The following is a 13,178-nucleotide window of genomic DNA, read 5'->3' on the forward strand; positions in this document are numbered from 1 at the left end:
TGCTACTCAAAAAAAGATTTTGCTTTACTAAGTCCTGAATTAAATAATGGTGCAGAGTGTACTCAGTTTTTAGATCTGCATCATCTGATATTATGAAAAATTCAATGTACTTCTCTGCAGCAGATGTCAGAGGTCAGCAAATCTATTACAGTAATGTAAGTAATCTGGCTTTCTGCCAACCTTTTTTTTAAAAAACACTGAAGCAGATAATTTTATATTTACAAATTCTAAAATCCTCCAGGGACTGAATCTCTTTCCCAACAAAAAGCAGAAACTTCACATTAGAGAAATGTATTTCACAGTATATCAAACATGTCTTCATCATTAGCATTTCATAAAAAGAAAAAAAAAAAGCCCTTAATCCTTATTAGTCAACATTTTCTTCCCAGCTATAGAAATAACAATACAAAGTCTAATCCGAGCCAGTAACCACTACATTTTCATGTATTGATTATGCAGAACGAATGACTTTTTTGGCCCAACTCTGCTTCACAGGACACATGAGAGCACGTCTATTTATAGACATGATAAAAAAAGTAGTTACAATAATGCAAAGGATCTGACCAACCCAGAAAGAGGAAGGAAATTAAATGTTAAGGCTGCCAGTTTCCTCTCTAATTCTCCCCACTGTGTGTGGATATTGCGGGGCGCCTGGGCCAGGGAGGAACCATATGCCCAGGATGCAGCGCTCTATCCACGGGCTGCACAGGGGGAAGGAGGGCAGGAGGCAGTTCAGCACAACCCTACAGTATTTTTACACTGTTTGTTTCAGTGGTTATTTTTGCTTGCTTTCTGGCAGAATAAAATATTCCAGCATGTCTCCCATTGACATCATCTTGCTTTCTCAAGGGCTCCAAGCCCAACACAAAACAGTGCGCAAGGGAGCCTCTCAGCCACAAGAATAATCTTGGAAGGACGTAAAATACCAAAGCCCATTACTCGGGAGACGCTGCCCCGTTTCCATTCTTGGCAAGAAGGTTAAGGAAGCTGTTTGCAATGGGAATGGAAAAAGACTTAAATCTGCTCCACCAAATGAATACAGCCACCAGTTAACCCGTGGAACTCACTGCCAGTGGGTATCTCGGGGCCAAGGGATTAGCGAGATTACGCAAGGATTAGATGCTAATGTAAATCATGAGAACACTAAATGCTTAGAGTTTCAGGAACACTCAGAAGGGACAGGCAACAAATCACCTTACTGCTAGGAGTGCAGAAAACACCTCCCTCCTGGGCAAGTTATGCCACCGCAGGTCTTGCTCCTTCCTTCCTCTGAAGGCATTGCTGGAGCCGGCCCAGTTCCATCGGGAACCGTCTGTTAGGTCCTCGAGAGCAGGGGGCAGAGCTGCCTGCAGCCGTGGGTCTGAGCACAGCCCAGGACGAGTGGCCACCGAGACAGGGTAACTCCAGGGACAGCCCCCACACTGCCCATGGAGCAGAGGGCCCCGATCAATAACCTCAGTCGCAGAAGCCCCATTCTCTTTCCCTAGAAACTCGGTGGCAAAATATGCAGTTGTTTTAAGGGACCAGCAGGAATGCCCCACCTCTGATCCCGAGAGAAGGCTTATCTTTTTTGCAACGATGCTCTTTAAAAGGGACAAATCTTGGGGCAATGCTGTTGGTGCAAGAATAGGATACAAGTCACCTTCAACAGCAATCAGCTGGTGGGGATGGATGGGAGCGTCAGGCAGCTCTCCTGGGCACCAGCGACCAATTCCCCACAGAGAAGAGGGGGGAGGAATAACCCAAGCTCTAAGATCTCAGCCTATTTTCTGAAATGGGAATATAAAACACAATGAGGAAATCAAGCAGTGTGTTCCTCCAGCCTGATTTCCCCGTGCTGCATTGTACAATCCAGGGTTACGAAAGCAAGCCTTGCATGCTTTTGTGCAGAATATAATAGCAATAGGATTATTTGCATTTGTCTGAAGTACAAAACTGGCATGTATTTTATCAGCAAAGGCAAAATATGTCTGAGTTCAATTTTGTTCCCAAAGAACTTTCCTTCCTTAAAGAAATGGCTCTTTCATCCTTTCATCAACAACTTTCCTCACAGCCCACTGGGAGTGCTGGTGGGTAATGAGAATGGCTCGCTGCTGAAAGGTGGGAACTGCATTGCTGTAAGAGAATTCAAAGACACTTTGTTTTAAGTAAACTGGAAATTAGTGACATTACAAACACAGCTGTTGATTTAGCTGCACAGCCAGGTGATGGAAGCTCAGACACTCTCCATCCTATGGCTCAGCAGGGGGAAATGAACAACCATCTCAAATTTACTGCATGGGAAAGATTCAAAGGAAGGGTGATGGGGACCGAGAAGCTTCCCCAGGTGACCTAACAAAATCTCTACAAGCCTCTGTTTTAGCCACATTCACCATCTTCCACCTACAGGCAGTCATGCATTTTGCCCAATAGTGCAAAATGGTCTGCACAGTCCCTGCAACACCCAGCCCTGTGCTCAAGACAAGCTTACAGACATCATTTTGCACTGCTGACAGGGTGCAGGTCTAGAGGGAAATCCTGCTGACCCTGCCTGGGAGCTTGGAGCCACATCTCCACTGCACAAAGCTGGGCTAACCACACGCAGCCCCTGCCATGTTAGCAAAGCCCCGCAGTAAAATACAAAGTAGAGATTCCCGGAAGACTTGGGGAATGTGAGAGGGAACAACTTACTTCCCAGCCCTGGTGCTGCTCCTGCAAAGGAGAGGAGCACATCTCCCACTGCCCTCCTGGGACAGCTCAACTCCCAGCAAGGAAAGGGGCCGCGTCCCCGTGAGCAGAGCCTGTCCCTACTCCTGGATGTCACAAAGTGGAGTCACCAAGCAAGACCAACATGCTTGGCCTGATGCTGACCAGAGATGTACACCCAGCTCAGATGCTAAGAGTGCCGGAACCCCGCGTGTGCACAGCCACAGTGCCTGCTGAGAGCTGATTCACACCAGTACAGGGAGTGTGTGGACGGGAAGCTCTTCTCTGCCTGGATGACGCCCACCGTGGGGCCCTGGATAGCACACTGCATGCCCCAGTCCTGCTGGGACAAAATCCTGGGTGGAAAGAAGGCTGGGAGACAATTCTGACAATGGATAGAGACCATCGGTGTGCAGTCACTGGAAGGGAATGCCTGGTCGCCCAGCACACTCACCTAGCGACTCCAATGCTGGCCAGTAAGTCTCCTGGGTTGTAAACCCAGCCCGGATGAAATTCTGAAAAAACAGCGTGTTCTCAGATGTTTTGAATGGACAGTTAAGGATCTGTTTTAATGGTAAACAATTACATTCCTCTGTCATCTGATACTTTTTAAATTTTGGGGAGGGGGGCAGCTTTCTGAATTTTCAATAGTTCCTTTGTTACAGCATCTGTTACTCACATAATTGAAAAGATGTTTGTTCAGTGGTATGCTTGAGAGTACAGTTATTTAATCTTAATGATAAAGCCCTGAGGGCAGAAAATCCTAAGTAGAGACCTCTTGTTATTTATCAAAAAAAAAAAAAAAGGAAAAGAAAAAGAAGGAAAAGAGGACAGACACCTCATCTATCTTCAGGCTTAAATTCATGCTTGATGGAAAACTATTGAGACAATTTGAAACTTGCAAAGTTTTCTGGGAGTCTGTGACTAGCTGAAGTGGGAGGGGGGCAGGAAAGTGGGGTAAAGACGAAAATAAAATCATCAAGTTAGTATGTCATGAAAAAACTACTGCTTGGCATAATTTTTTGGGTCAAACAAAGAGCTAGCTGTAGTTTACAGGATGACATAACACTTGATTAATTTTTGCCTGAGGATGTTTTCACACTTAACATTGTAAACCAAAACCTTCTATTAATTATAATGTGTATTAAAAGACAACCATAAGCATTCGCATGTATATGTTATAACAGAATCTTATTTTTCCCCCCCTCTAAAAGACTGGCTGCTGTTTCCTACAAAACTCCACCAAAATGCTAACACTCCACCAAAGTTATCCAAACACTTTAACAAAACCAAGCAGCATTTGTGTGGAACGCAGGGCTCTCTTGCATATTGAATTACTTCACAATATCCTTAGGGTAGAGAAACTTTATGGCTGTTACAAGGAAACCATGTAAGGGACTGACTTTGACCTGCCTTGTGTTTCTGATAATGTGCAATATTTATGTGAGCGGTTACGACAGAAAAATGGCAGAAGGGACTCTGAGCTGCACAAGACACCGGACCTCCTTGTTTCCAAATCCTGGCAGCGTGTGGCCCCTTCCAAGGCGACACGCCTGCCCGCCGGGCGGCTGCGGGGCAGAACCTCATGCTGCTGTGCACCGGCCGGGTCGCCTGGGGCTGCTGAGCGAGCGGGGCTTGCTTCGGAGGAAGCAGAGATGAAACATGGCCAGGCTTTGAGGCAGAAAAGGCCCCAACAGGCCACTGCTCACATTTTTGTTTTGTTCAGTGAGCTTTATTTGGAACTTCTTATACCTTGTGAAATAGCAAGTCAGTGGTAGATTGTTGTTGTTTTTTTTTGGCGGGTGGAGGTGTGATATTTATGAAAAATCCCTAAGGACAACGTCACCAGCATTGCAGAAACACAGCCTATCGTTTACGCAGGATAAGTAAAGCTGCTGATCATGTGTTTTGAGTAAAAGCAAAAGAAACCTCAGCCCCTGCATGTGAAAACCACATCTGCATTATTAGGGGAAGGCAGCGGGGAGAAGGGTGCTTCGCAGAAAAGCAGCCGTTTCTGAGGGTTTCCTGACAACTGAGAGATGCGGGGCACCGACAGGGACCTCGCCGATTCCCAGGAAAGGCTCGGCCTGAACCAGCCAACAGCAGCCGCTCACACCCCTACGCTGCACGACTGGGCAAGGGGACTGCACAGAGAGGAGCAGAAACAAAGAAAGTTAATGACCAAAACAACAACAACTCACAAGCTCCGGACGGTCTGAATCATGTAGAGAGCAACGGCCCCACGATGGGAAAACATTAATGCTTTTTATATTGGTAATCATCTGTAACATGAGCAATTAAGTACAGTACTAATGGACTATAGCCAAGAGCCTGGTACTAATATTAAAAACTGACAGAGACGAATAGGTTTGGAAGGGAAACTAGGCTGACAAAGACATTTTTATGAAGTGCTTGGGCCTATGTGAAATAACCCAATCGGAGGCAGGTTCAGACCAGCCATGCCTACAGTGACAATAACGCATTCATTGGCATTATGTGATTCCTGCTATGCTTTAAATAAAAACACCCATTGCTTCCACTCAGCAACCTGCACTTTCATTATTATACTCATTAATAAAACAAAAAGTTGTCTAACTAATATACAAACAATGCTTACTGAAAAACTGGCAACCTCGCCTTGTTTTAAAATGAAACCACTTACTGGAAACCCAAACTGTACTTCATGAAATGAATCAGCTGACAGTGCGCACAAAATCTTCCTTTCCCCTTTAGGAGAGAAACAAAGCCATCGCCTCGCTGACCCAGGCGCTCTGCCCACCTGCAGCACCCAGCCTCTCCTCCCTGCCTGGGTGCTGGCGGGGGAGCAGAGCAGCCCCTACAGATTGGGCCATGCCCTGACTCCTCTGCTTCTGGCTTTGGTTTAGTGTTTGCCACCTCGGTACCGGGGGGTTGCAGCCATATCCTGCCTTTTTAGAAGTTATAAGCAGCAGAGGGCCTGTGCCATTTTGCTCCGCAGCATCCTAACGATGTCATTGAAAGGTCGTGCCATCTAAGCAGCCCTGGTATGCTCAAGCCAGTGTAAACAGCTGGTAGCTTCTCTGTCATGTTGGAAAGAAGCTAGTTATCTCAACACGGCTGCCCCTGACATCCAGTTGTAGAGACAAATGGCAAGGCTACGCCAAACAGCAGCGGTACCGGTGACGCCAGGGAACCTCGTGTTCTGCTGCCAGTAAGCAAGGCAAGGCCCGTGGGATTCAGAAAGGAAAAATCATGAGGTTTATTCAGCATTTACTTCCCAGCTTAATTCAATTTCCAGTTTAGCTTTACAGCTCACCTTCAAGTTAGAAAATGTACGTGTGTCCTGAATCATGAATGTGTATTCCTGTGCTGCAGTTCTAGTTTTAGATTAAATGTCATCTGAGCACTTCGGCTATAAATGAACATTACATTTACAGGTGCTGTAGTTAGAATTACCAGCTGAAACAAACCATGACAATTTAATTTACTTTTTTCCAAGTCTGAGGCTTAATACAGCTTTCCCATGGTGGAAAAAAGTGTCTAACGCTAGAAATCTAGAGATTGGACCAGTCACTGAGTTTTTTCTTTCTATACCTGTTTTCGTTTTTCAGACCAGATTTGGTAAAGCGTATTTTAGGTTAGCTCAGGGCTGATCTAAAAATTCTACAAGACATTTTCTCCAAACACCGTCTTCTGACAGCCTGCCACAAAGAGCTGAAAACTAGGTCCTGCCTTGTATCAGACCGAAGCCAGAATGACACAGTGGCTCTGGAACCCAATGGCTCACATTTGAGCTCTTTGGTGTCTTAAGACCCATCCTAACCATCGACTGTAGTTGTGTCCTCCCTCAGACTGGCTTGAGGCAAGCAGAATTGGTTTTGGGTAGCTGGGAAAGGCTGTTGAATTCTCAAGGCATGGTGAGTCTTCTCAGTTTTTCTAGTGAGTGTAATGGACTTTGTAGTACATCCCTAAGTAACAAAGTCACATGGAGGAGTCTCTGTGCATCAAAGAAGAGTGCAATTCCAGGGTTTTGCATGTAAAATAATAAACCACTAGCATGAAAGCAGAAGAAAGAGAGAAGGGTTCATGGAGTATTTGTGAATGGCTCATTTATATTTCCACCACTACAAGAGAGTTGCTCTCTCAGTGAATCTCAGATTTCATCACAGAGCCCAGCAACAGTCACGACCCAAACCCGCAGAGCCCTAACTCTCGCGTGTGCCTCTGTCTCCTCTGAGAAGTACACAGGATTTTGCATAGCGCATCTGGCGAGGGAAGACCCAGACTACCAGCTTCAAACCAATCAGCTGGCTTGGGTGCAAGAGAAGCCTACCAGGGCTGTAATAACGGAGGGGAAGAGCCGAATACCCACAATCTGACGAGTCAATTACAGCAATCTGTAACATTTGTCAGCAATGCAACAGCAGGGAAAACCCCGTCTGACGTGTACAGCAATGCACAAATTTTCTCTGATGCTTGGCTCGATCTGTGGAAAGCTTCTAACTCTAACTGTTATGGTGCATTAGATGCCATTTCTTTGTTCACCCAAGCCCATGTGGTGGAGATGCCTCCTGTAAATGAGGGTTGTTAATCTCCCCTCCATGATGAGGGCAGTGTTTTCCTCGGAGTGGCCAACATGTAAGGCACAAAAAGAGGGTGAAAAACTGCCCAACGCACACAGTTCTGCTGTGCCACCTTCTGCACAGGCAAGTACAACCTCTTCCTGAGCTCAGTACGGTAACTTGCTTATGCACAGAAACAAGAGATTGGACTTTCCTTATCTGAGCCTGAAATTGCAGAGCTTTTATTAACATTTGTTTGTCTTACAAAAAAAAAAAAAAAAAAAAAAGAGTTGTTTCTAAAAACCAAAGCAAACCAAAACAACATTCCAGCTCCAGTATTTTATTCAATGCGTGTTGGCTTCACAAGCCCTGGAAGTTATTATCTACATGCGAAGAATAAGAAATCAACAGTTCTGACCAGCAACAATGGCTGCAGAGAAAGAGTGCTTGGCAGCAGCTTGCAGGCAGGGAGGAGGGAAGGAATGCAGTGAAGAAGAGGAATGCAATGCTCTGCATGACCTACAACATTAACAGCACCCTGCATTGTGGGCCGCCCCGTTATTTTGATCACAACCACAATTTGCTTAATTGGTATTCCTAAAAAATGACAAAAGACAAGTGTTTGCATCAATTAGCTGTCGTTCCTCATTTTTCCTTGAGTATGCTTTGCTCTATTTTTTGGCTTCTTTACTCAGAAAACTGTTGTAAAAATTAAGATATGTACCAAAGAAGAATCAGATTCTTATTATTCTTATTTGTTTAGCCACCGAAGACACACACGCTGGTTTAAATTACAATGGATTATCTGACTGAACTGTTGGGGGAATATTTACCCTATCTTTAAGAAACCTCTCTCTCTCTTTCTCTAATTCTTTATAAAACGCTTTGAAGGCTCTCCAAATTAATTTTTCCATTATTAAACAAGCATTTCAGATTTGTTATCTTACCTTTCATAATGTCTGCGAGTACATGTAGCAGCACTTGTGCTTCCAGGGTTACCACCTAATTCATCATAAATATGTTTCCATTGTCGACGGGCTGTTATCTGTAAAAATGGCAATGGAAAATTTAATCTTGCATCTTTACAGATTCTACAGCGTTTGAGTTCACAACAACAAATGCATGTGTGACACTTTCAGAACAGCATGTACTACAAGCACTATAAAAGCCCCTACAGAATATATGGAGCGCGCAGAGCTTTGGGTGTCGTTTTTTCCTTTTTCCATTTTTTTTTTTTTTTTTTTGAAGTTAACACTGTGCCTATTTTCTCTCTCTAAAATGGAGTGATCTGACTGATTCATTATCAAGTCACAAGCAATCCGGTCTCACAAAAGAGAATCTCAATCAATACAGGGTCATTAACCATCAGAAGTTTTGCAGACAAATCCCACGGTGAATTATGAAAATGAAGCTAGAACCATACTCAGCACAAATAATGATTACGTAGTTATTTTAACTAAATTAGAGAAAATAAATCTGCTGCAAAACCCAAATCCACCACAGAATTCTCTAAATCCATAAAAGCATAGTCTGTAACTCTATATGTTACAAGCTGTTTATTTTTATCCATTTATGTCAGTAAAATATATAGATCAAATAGTAATGAAATCTTAACATACTCCAATGTTAATATTTGAGCTATGTACTTTATTGGACCACGCTGATGAAAATAAACATCTTGTAACATATTGAGTTGCATACCATGGCTCTGTTTTTTTGTACAGAAATTAGGATTATACAGAATAACAGATGGAAGACCTGGCAAAAGAATTGTTTCTGAATACCACTTCATTATTTTATATATTCTGCTATATTTAAAACAGGAAGAAAAACAGGAATAGGACAAGCACAACAGATCACCCTCCTTTGCCTGCAGCTCATAAAGAAGGCCAGTGGAAAATTGTGGGGGCAATTTGGGGAGAATTTTGTAATTTTCTGTGGAATGCTGTGGATTTTAATATATTCAGCCCCGGAGGCTTCTTTGGAGTTACCCACAGAGCAGTCAATGGCGTTTACTGAGGAGCTAAAGGCAGCAATCAGAAGAAAACAAATATTACAACTTGCAATCTGAGGCCTGTAATTTTAATCTAAACAAGGGGAGATAGCTACCGTCATTAAATATTACTGGGCAAGAGGTATTTCTGTTTTGCTCTATATAAAAGGAACATCCTCGCTTTGCAGAAATCACTCTCTGAAGCCAAAAGGATGGCTGGAGACTTAGCACTGGATAATGTTACAATTCCAAGTTCGTTGTTTGCACAGATTTCCTCAGAAAACATCAGCACCTCCTCCAACTCACTACTAGTACCTTTTTTTGGACTTCCAAATACTTGGAAAAAAGGGAGTATTTTATCTTAAAGCTCATTCAAGGCAAAATGGGCTGACTGTATTCAACTGTTTCATTTTCTGTCTTCTGTAACAAACCCAAAGAACATGGGTGCAAGAGAAAGACTGCAATTCAAGGCTAAATTCTCCACAAATTAATTATTTAAATAAAAGCTAAACACTCATCTGAGGAAAAGGCTCACTTTAAGTCTTAGTTCTCTCACTTAAGTTCTTACGCTGTCTCTTCCCCAGGCTACCCACACTTTGGTCTATCACTTTTACTAAAGGGATTGAAGGACTGGAGTCCTAATGAGCCGTAAAGAACATTGCCTCCTGGGAATATGAACGGATGCTCCTTCTGCAACCTGAAAGGTCAAAAAAGCATTGGACCAAGCCCCCTGCTGTGGAGGAATGCCTGGATGGAAAGCTAGCTGTGGTCCTGCCTCCCACACCTTTGTCACGGGTCCTTGGGACAGGCAGAGGGACAAGGCATGGCCAGGAAGCCCTTACCTTTTCTTAGATTCTTAGATCTTTCATGGATCCTCTGTGGACTGTTGCAAAGGGCTTTCTATTAAATGTAATCTGGCAGCCTCACAGGCTAAGGGAACACAGATGCCCAAAGCCAATCTGGGGACTGTGCTCTGACCCCTAGTAAGCACAGCCTGGTTGGCTGGCAAAGCTTTGTCCAGGACTCATCTTTGGCTGAGTGCAGTGATGCTGTGCAGAAGATATAAATTAAAGCAAAGGGTTCGTCCACAAGAGGACTACTGCGAGCCCCCTTTTTAAACGCACCCATATTACCAAGAAGCACAGCAGACATTTTCAAAAGGAGCATGGTAACCTTAGAGCCCAAGTCTCATCAACTGTGAGCTGAATCCAGAGTCAACACTCAAGCTGGAACAACACTAAACACATCCGTCTTTAAGGTGAAAGGGGAATCCCTCTGAAATCACTGGACCTTTTTCGGTGTCTATCTCCTCTAGGCTGTTTGGAATAATAGTATTTACATAAATATTTGCCCAGCTTTATCCAATTCTGCCTCTGCAGTGGATCAGAACTCCTTGGCAATTAGCAGCTGTGCCCTCCCACATTTCTATTTGACATTCCCTGAAACAATTGTTATTCTAACAAAGCCTAGGGTTGAGTTTTCCCCTGCTCTGGAAAGTTTAGGTTTTATACTTAATAAACTTCAAAGGACTAAAGTAAGTGATAAAATATATCCTTAAACTATCTGAGCAAAACGCTGCACTGTGGAAACCTCACAATTGTCATGTAGGGCAGCACTGTTCAAGCTGGATGCTCATACTGGCAACGTCCAAATTAAGGACTGCTTTCTTTCCTCATTGAAGTCACTCCCAGCCACCTTCAGTGACCATGAACTTCTTGAGGAGCCAGGAAAGGACACTGCTTGGCAATGCTTTGCTTATGGTTATTGTTTGTACCAAAATGCCTGCTTTGGCTGCTTTGCGCTTGGTGCACAGGGGTCTTCTACTGGGAATGGGCTCGTATGTGATCCTGGTAAGTAACATGGCCATGGCTGGGGCACGTGAGAAACAGAAAGGCAGGTAACAGAAGGTGCAAAAATGTTCAAATGTTTTAGTTGGCTGAGCAGGGAATTTCCTGTAAACATTCAGAGGTGTTATTTTTTTTTAAGGGCATAGAGCTACAGTGGAGTAAGACAAGTAAGACGCTGCAGAAGCTGTAACAAATACTTCCTAAGCACTTTCACTTCACACTTTTAGTAAATTCAGCTTCAGTTTCCTGACTTCAGTTGGTCTGCTGCAGTAGACTACATACAGACAACAAAGTTCCTTATCTGCTTTAATTCTCCAATTTGTTTTTCTCTACACCCACCATCCTTCACGTGTCTTGTACATTTCTACAGGTGCAGGATGCTCCAGGCTCACCTATTAATCAAGACAATTGCACAGGCCAGTCTCATTTCTGAGACCTTTCCATTCTGATGCTAGCTTTAGATTTAAAGTGGCCTTCTGGTTTGCAGACCTCTCCCACAATTTGCTCCAGCCTACAGGTCCACAGTCCTAGACCTGGGCCCATTGGGAGGCGGGAGCTTTGAAGATCACCACGTCATATTTTCCTATCAGGAGAATTTAGAGTTAAATGAGAGACTGCTCTGCCCAGGGACCTGACAGCAGATTCTGATCTCGTTCCTATAAGCATAGTATTAGGCAGTGACGGGTACTCAAAAGCAACCAAATAAAAACAATGATGTTATCTATTAAAGTAGAGGACTGTTTATACAAATGCTTTTAATGGTATCTTCTGCTTTGAGAAATTTAAGGTCTTCTGCACTGCCAATCCCAGCTCCCAGCTCTCTTCATGAAAAGGCTTCTCGCTTATTTCCTGCTGTAAATCTAATGGGGGTTTTTCTGGTCGTGGTATGTGATGTACATAAGGCTCTTCAAAACAGAGCTCTGGCTACTAGCTCTGTATGAAACAAACACAGGTAGTTTTGCATTCCTCTGAGATACCAGTTCCTGCAGGCCTGCCCAGACACAGAACGTTTGTATGCGTCAATCATTAATTTCTAAAAACTAAAGCACTTTATTGTTGCTTCCAGGAGGCAGCAGCTAAATGCGATCCTACTGACCTTCAGTGAAACTTAAGCTGCTGCACAGCGAAGGTTAAGCCCCACCTGTTTTTCTTTTTACCCTTTATCTTTGTAGGACATCTGCAGGTAGAGTCCATTCAGCACCACACAGTCTTCTACAACTATGCCAAGGCATTCCTCCTGTGTTGGCTCAGAGGGAAAGATGCCACTTCATGATTTGCCAAAGACAGCTCTTAAATAATTCCTGGAAGTTTCCCATCTATAAACATCTGCATCTTTTACTCACTTGACTTAAGGTGACTGACAAAATTCCAGGCCACGGTTGTTAAATGTCACTGCAGCTGAGCCCCCTGGAATGTGACATTTCATCCAAGGATTTGGGGACATTTTAAATCATTCATACTGTGAAGGTCTGCTATACAGAGTGCTTTCCAATGCACTCTCTTATTACTAGCAGTAAAGATGCTTATTTCATCTATCTTCATTTAAGATAAATGTGATCCCACCAACTCAAAATAGACAGCTTCATCTGCTAAGGAGTTAGACCAATTTGTATGGGTTCCTATTTTTATTAAGGCTCTATTACATCCAACAAGAACTACATGGCAGCGTGGTAGTACACAGTTATGGATAACAACTAAGAATTAGTAATCAAACAGATAAGAGATGAGAAATGACTCTCACAAGCAGTGTAACTGGAGAGCCCTTAAATAAAAACATGACACACAATGATGACTTGACACTACTAAATACCCTGTTCTGTACAGGTAACAGTCTCTGCCAAACCTCACTGGATACATTCCAGTACTTGGTACATGACAATTAAGGGAAGACAGACAGATGGTTAAGAAAGTTGTTCTCTGCCCTTCAAATCCAGTCCCCGGCAGTTTTCATTCACATTTAGATCCTTAAATAGGACTGGACTCAGAGGACATGCACTGTTCTGTGAATTTGAGCAGAAGCTGAAAAACACTGTAAATAATCTTTGCTTGTTTCTCATTTTTAACATCCTATAAAGGCTTCTGTACATGTACAAGGTGGACAGGGCAGGGGCT

General features: G+C 43.5%; 1 protein-coding gene across 5 annotated transcripts in view; it reads right to left on the reverse strand.

Moving 5' to 3' along the window:
• The window catches only part of ARID5B (AT-rich interaction domain 5B), a 129,846-nt gene that overhangs the window by 13,266 nt on the left and 103,402 nt on the right, over positions 1 to 13,178 (reverse strand). For all 5 annotated transcript variants that reach the window (XM_035330437.1, XM_035330440.1, XM_035330438.1 and 2 more), the window contains one exon: positions 8,174 to 8,271. In XM_035330437.1, coding sequence (XP_035186328.1) covers positions 8,174 to 8,271 — 98 coding nt within the window. The remainder of the gene's footprint in view (positions 1 to 8,173; positions 8,272 to 13,178) is intronic.

This window comes from Oxyura jamaicensis, chromosome 6 (assembly GCF_011077185.1).
Source record: "Oxyura jamaicensis isolate SHBP4307 breed ruddy duck chromosome 6, BPBGC_Ojam_1.0, whole genome shotgun sequence".
In the NCBI taxonomy this organism is placed as follows: Eukaryota; Metazoa; Chordata; class Aves; order Anseriformes; family Anatidae; genus Oxyura; species Oxyura jamaicensis.